Source organism: Osmerus mordax, chromosome 2 (assembly GCF_038355195.1).
Source record: "Osmerus mordax isolate fOsmMor3 chromosome 2, fOsmMor3.pri, whole genome shotgun sequence".
NCBI lineage: Eukaryota > Metazoa > Chordata > Actinopteri > Osmeriformes > Osmeridae > Osmerus > Osmerus mordax.
The window spans coordinates 4,254,888-4,261,378 of NC_090051.1; the positions used below are offsets into that span (position 1 = coordinate 4,254,888).

General features: G+C 51.6%; 1 protein-coding gene across 1 annotated transcript in view; it reads right to left on the minus strand.

The window, feature by feature from the left end:
- Positions 1-982: 982 nt before the first annotated feature.
- Positions 983-6,491, minus strand: part of cerkl (ceramide kinase-like) — a 6,342-nt gene continuing 833 nt past the window's right edge. Inside the window, exons 2-8 of the mRNA XM_067254039.1 lie at positions 5,194-5,371; positions 4,488-4,547; positions 4,095-4,126; positions 3,770-3,878; positions 3,007-3,103; positions 1,304-1,503; positions 983-1,064 (exon numbers count right to left, since the gene is read on the minus strand). Of these exons, the coding sequence (XP_067110140.1) occupies positions 983-1,064; positions 1,304-1,503; positions 3,007-3,103; positions 3,770-3,878; positions 4,095-4,126; positions 4,488-4,547; positions 5,194-5,371 (758 nt within the window). The remainder of the gene's footprint in view (positions 1,065-1,303; positions 1,504-3,006; positions 3,104-3,769; positions 3,879-4,094; positions 4,127-4,487; positions 4,548-5,193; positions 5,372-6,491) is intronic.

A 6,491-nucleotide genomic window follows, 5' to 3' on the forward strand; every position in this document is an offset into this window, starting at 1 on the left:
GGGGGTGTGTGGAGGTGTGTGGGGGTGTGTGGGGGTGTGTGGAGGTGTGTGGGGGTGTGTGGGGGTGTGTGGAGGTGTGTGGGGGTGTGTGGAGGTGTGTGGGGGTATGTGGGGGTGTGTGGGGGTGTGTGGAGGTGTGTGGGGGGGTGTGGAGGTGTGTGGGGGTATGTGGGGGTGTGTGGGGGTGTGTGGAGGTGTGTGGGGGTGTGTGGGGGTGTGTGGGGGTGTTGCTAGGGCAGTGTATGTGCGAGAGAGAGAGGGGTATGTGTGTGTTTAGGAGGATAGCGGTTTGAAAGCGGGCAGCTGATGTCTGAGAGAAGACTTTTCCAGACCTGCATCTCAGGTCAAGCTTTAGCAGATATGCAGTCAGAGTAAGTCACAGTAGAGTCACAGTAGAGTCGAGTAGAATAGGGTTTAGGTTGGTTGAGGGGCAGTTCTATGGGCGTATGTGAAGCCCTCTGTGACATGCTTGCGTGTAAAAAGGGCTATACAAATACATTTTGATTTGAATAGGTCAGAGTAAAGTAGAATAGAGTAGGTCAGAATAGTGTAGGATAGAGAGTGTGAGATCAGGGTAGAGTAGGATAGGTTAGAGAAGGTCTAGCAAGTTCCCAGTTTGTTCCAGCTGCCCAGCCGCCCATATTTAGCATCTATACTCCACATGTGAGGTAGGCTCAGATACATACTCCACACATGTGAGTTAGGCTCAGATACATACTCCACATGTGAGGCAGGCTCAGATACATACTCCACACATGTGAGGCAGGCTCAGATACATACTCCACATGTGAGGCAGGCTCAGATACATACTCCACATGTGAGGCAGGCTCAGATACATACTCCACACATGTGAGGCAGGCTCAGATACATACTCCACATGTGAGGCAGACTCAGATACATACTCCGCATGTGAGGCAGGCTCAGATACATACTCCACACATGTGAGGCAGGCTCAGATACATACTCCACATGTGAGGCAGGCTCAGATACAGCTACATTTGACCGGTGATTCATCAGCCTCCTCCACCTCCTCTCCATACAGCGTCAGTAGCCGTGGATGGACCCTGGAGAGGACACACACACACACAAAGACATGCATGTATGCACGTACACACGCAGATCCAAGCACATACACAGATACACGTACGCACAAAAACATAAACACACACACTCACGCAGATACACAAAAACACAGACATACATAACATTTCATGACACACCTATGGATGAGCTTTACTGTGGTCTGAGTCCATGTGGGTGTAGGGTTAGGGGTCAGGTTAGGGTTAGGGGTCAGAGGTTATACCTGATCAGCAGTTCGTTTGGCACGTCTAGCAAGTCTCCGTCGATGTTCCAGGGGTACGTCCCCTCGGACGAGATGATGGGCGTGGTCTTGGAGTCACACTCCTCGTTCTCCTCCAGCGTCTCGTCGGCCCAGCCGACCGCGGAGCGGGGGCGGAGCCTGACCGCTTGCACGGAGTGCGTCTCGACGAACGAGAAGCTGAACTGTGGAGGAATGAGCTGTGAGTCCCACCCAGTGCTGGTGGACAGGTACAGTCACACACAGCGCTGGCTAACAGACCCGAGGAGAGAGAGAGAGAGAGAGAGAGAGAGAGAGAGAGAGAGAGAGAGAGAGAGAGAGAGAGAGAGAGAGAGAGAGAGAGAGAGAGAGAGAGAGAGAGAGAGAGAGAGAGAGAGAGAGAGAGAGAGGAGGGTCGGATCCTGACATCCTGTCATGTTGGATGTGGGTCATTTCTTTGGTTCTGGGTTTGAAGGTACAATAGGGTGAGGCTAACTTTGACCTGGGCCTGAGTCTTGAGGCTGTCTCAGTTTGGAGGAGAGACAAAAAAAAGAGAGAGAAGCAGATAGAGAGGGGTGAGGAGTGAGAGAAAGAGAGAGCAGAGAGAAGTGAAAGAGCAGAGAGGAGCAGGGCAGAGACAGACAGAGCATGCAGGACAGAGCAGCCAGTCCGGGAGCAGGCCGGCCAGTAGGGGGCAGTGATGAAGCACAAAAAGATGGAGCCGGAAGAAGAGGAGAAAGTCCCTGAGCCCCCGGCCTATAGTGTCCATGCCTGCAGCCAAGCCACAGCCCGCTCTGTAGGTAGACCAGCGGACACAATAACATGGCCTCAATACTCTGACTCATTCCAGCTTAGCCTGGCCTAGCTATTCATGTCTTCTGACCTCAAATGTCTTGGTGTTGGCCTCCTGACATCCCATAATGTTGCCACGGAGACGGGCAAACAGGGTCAAGGCAGGGCAGATGAGAGGTAAACGAACCAGAGCTCTAATACCACCTGACGGTTGGCTTAGCGATGGAATATTCCAGTAGCTCCCTCTCTCTCACTCACTCACTCACTCACTCACTCTCAATCTCTCTCTCTCCTTCTCTCTCTCTCTCTCTCTCTCTCTCTCTCTCTCTCTCTCTCTCTCTCTCTCTCTCTCTCTCTCACTCTCCCCTTCCCGGCTCCTTCATGTCCACAGAATGATGTGTGGTGTGCGAACCAGCAGTGGTGAAGGTTCCCTTGTGCTCTCTCTCCATGCTGTATATAGAATGTAGGTTAGCTTCTCACCTAGCCACGGCTGGTCACAAACTGGACTAATCAGCTTTAGCCTGGCCTGGTCCGGTCAGCACAGTTAGCCTGACGTAACCACGTCAGGCGGCTAGCTGCTAATCTGGGGAGACAACATGCTAATCACACTGATCCTCTTCTACAGTCTACTGTCTTCTACAGTCTATTGTCTTGTATGGACCACCATCTTTGGAGGAGGGGATAGATGAAGGAGAGTGAGTTGCGCCTAGCAAGGTTTCTTACATGTTTTTCTCTAAGAGTTTTTGGAGGAAGTTTTTTATTGTCTTCTTTTGAGGGGTTCAGGTTAGTTTTCAGGTGCTATTCCAGGGGCATCTGTGAATCTTTGACATTGCTTGTAAACGGACTACGCAAACAAGATGTGGACCATCTCTGACACTTCCTGGGTATAGGCAGAGAAAAGGAAAGCCTGGGCTCACCTGATTGCTCACGCTGTTGTACCTCTTCAGGTGCTTGACGAACTCTGACCTGGAAGTGTTTCCTGCTGTGATCAGAGCCATGCTGCCATTGGCCAGTCTGACAGAGACGGGGAGAGCACGGGCAGACGTGATTGGTCGGCAGACAGGACAGAACATCGCAGTGACAGGAGATGGTGGAGGAACAGTGTGTATTCAAAGGGATTGTGTCGCTGGGATTGGGCAACTTCCCCCCTCCCCCCGTCTTAATCATGGTCATTAAATGTTGATTAGTCCAGTTATATGTCCATGACCTCAGCAGTCTGATCCACTGATCTCCTCCCCCACAGGATTAACGCACGCATGCACGCAAACACACACACACACAACCCCCCCCCCCACACACACACACGCACAAACACACCCCCACACACGCGCACACACTTAAACCCCCCCACACACAAACACATAACCCCCCCCCACACACACACACACATAACCCCCCCCCCACACACACACACATAACCCCCCCCCCCCACACACACACACACACGCACAAACACACCCCCCCCCCCACACACACACACACATAACCCCCCCCACACACACACACACACACGCACAAACACACCCCCACACACGCATACACACACACACAGGATTTCCTTGTGGCTGCCCACCCTAATGCCAGTGGGGCCTCAGCCAGGGCAGAAGGCTGAGACACAGTGACCCACTGTCCTTACTCTGATCAGCATGTGTGTGTGTGTGTGAGTGTGTGTGTGCTGACCTGGTGTTCGGGGCCAGTCCACGCGGGGCCATCGAGCAGAGACAGGGTATCGCCATGATGCTGATGTTGAGATAGAGACCCTGGAGGGTCTTCCACTCCCCCTCCTCCTCTACACACACACACACACAAGCACAGACACACACACACATGCATGCACACACACACGCACATGCACATGCATGCACGGGCACACACACACGCACAGACACACGCACGTTATACACACACACGGAAGGTTACACGCACGTCACGCATAGACACACACATTGAGAGCCAGGCACCCTGAGCCGAAGTGAAACACACACACACACACCAGAACACTCACCTGTATCTTCCCCATCTGTCGCTGAGTCATCCCTGCAGGAGAACACAAGATCATGTGAACAGCTTGCCAGCTTCACAGGTTCCCCAGCCCGCCCCAGTTCCCCCGGCAGACACACGCGTCCTCTGGTCTGTGTTTGATATCGAGAGGTTTGGATTGCCGTCACGTGCTGGATGAAACGCACCGGTGCTGTTTCTAAGATGACGTTCCAACATGTGGAGGGGCTCATTCTACAGCCTGGCTCGGCAGAGATGGGTGGAGTGCTCTAGTCCGGGACAGTGTGTGTTGTCGTGTGTATTAGAGTGTGTGTTGGTGTGCGTGTGTATAAGTGTGTATTAGTGTTTACTAGTAGTGTGTAGTAGTGTGTGGTGTTCTCGGCCTGACTGTAAGACCTACTGAGAAGCTCCAGTCTGGACTGTCTTCACCGGCAGGAACAACAACTCACAGTCCTCAGGCCTGAGAGAGAGAGAGATATGGAGAGAGAGATATGGAGAGAGAGATATGGAGAGAGAGAGATATGGAGAGAGAGAGATATGGAGAGAGAGAGAGATATGGAGAGAGAGATATATGGAGAGAGAGAGATATGGAGAGAGAGATATGGAGAGAGAGAGAGATATGGAGACAGAGAGAGATATGGAGAGAGAGAGAGAGATATGGAGAGAGAGATATATGGAGAGAGAGAGAGCGATGAAGAGAGGGAGAGAAATAGAGAGAGGAAAGGAGGGAGGGAGAGAGAGAGAGAGAGAGAGAGAGAGAGAGAGAGAGAGAGAGAGAGAGAGGAGAGAGAGAGAGAGAGAGAGAGAGAGAGTGAGCGAGCAGGAGGGAAGGAGGGAGGGAGGGAGATTAAGGGAGAGAGAGGGAGAGGGATGGAGAGAGAGGGGAGGGAGGGATGAAGGAACGCAGAGATGAGAGAGATAAGGACAGAGAAATGTGGATGGAAGGATGTGAGCGGAGGAGAGAAAAAAGGTTTTCCTCCAAACAGACAGATTGATGTGTGATCAGTCAGATTGTTCACAGACAGGGACAACTCTCCCACCGCCAAACTTCCCCCACTGGGACTCCGCTTTGTGCGCGTGTGTGTGATTGTGTGTGTGTGTCGTACTTGAGGTTGGCCAGTGTTTTGATGACAGCGAACTCTCGTCTCTGCCCAGGAGGCATCCAGCGGTGTCGCTCCGCTAGCGCCAGCGTGCGCCCACCAAACCCAAACATGGAGGAGAAACCGAAACGCAGCAGGCGGCCCAGAGAGATGAAACTACACACATCTACCTCCTGGTGGTGGCCTGGAACACACACATACACAGGTGCAAGCACACATACAGACAGACACATACATTCACATACATGTATGCACACATATACAAACACACACAGGTAAGCACACACACATAGGGCAAGCATACAAACACACACACACATGCACACGAGCAAAAGTATGCACACGTACACCCACACAAAGGCAAGCATAGACACACATAGGCAAGCATACACACATGGGCACACCCCCACACATAGGGAAGCACACACGCACACACACAAACACGTCATTATTTCTATATTTTACATTGATGGTATTTTTTATGAGGTATGTCCTTAGAATCAAACTACAGCGCTTGTGTCATTTGTAAATGGGCTTTTACAGACACACACGCACACACAAATTCAGTCCAACCTACAACTTCGTACATTCCTGTGACCTCTTTCTGTCTTGCCCATATATGGTAGCCTACACCTCATGCATATTCATGAGGGCCAGTTGGCCCTATTCTCATGCGTGCATATTAATATTGTTTAATTAGAGGAAGAAGTGGCTTTGGTGGCCCCGCCCCCCTCCGTCAGGTGCTCCCCTGCTGCATGTTGTTGTTTAGAGCAGTTGTCTCTCAACAACAGATCCACCCCCCCCACACACACACACACACACAACCAGATACACACGCTTATTCACTCACGCATACACACACACCCACACACACACACACAACCAGATACACACGCTTCTTCACTTACGCATACACACACACACTCTCCAGTTAGCTGAGTAGCTATGGATTACAGCAGCATATGGCAGCGGAGTAAGACAGGGGATTGGGCGATGATGGAGGTCATGTGGTCAGACCAGGTCAGCTCAGAGACAACAGAACTACAGAGATGGCTTATCTTACATCTAAGACTAGGAGAGATGAGCAGGTCTGACACCTACAGACCAAGACAGAACACTACACACTGAGAATGGCGTGTGTGTACGTATGTGTGCGTGTGTGTATGTACATGTGTGTGTGTACATGTGTGTGTGTATATGTGTGTGTGTACATGTATGTGTGGGGAGTCAGGTGGCTGAGCGGTGAAGGAATCGGGCTAGTAATCGGAAGGTTGCCAGTTTGATTCCCGGTCATGCCAACTGAC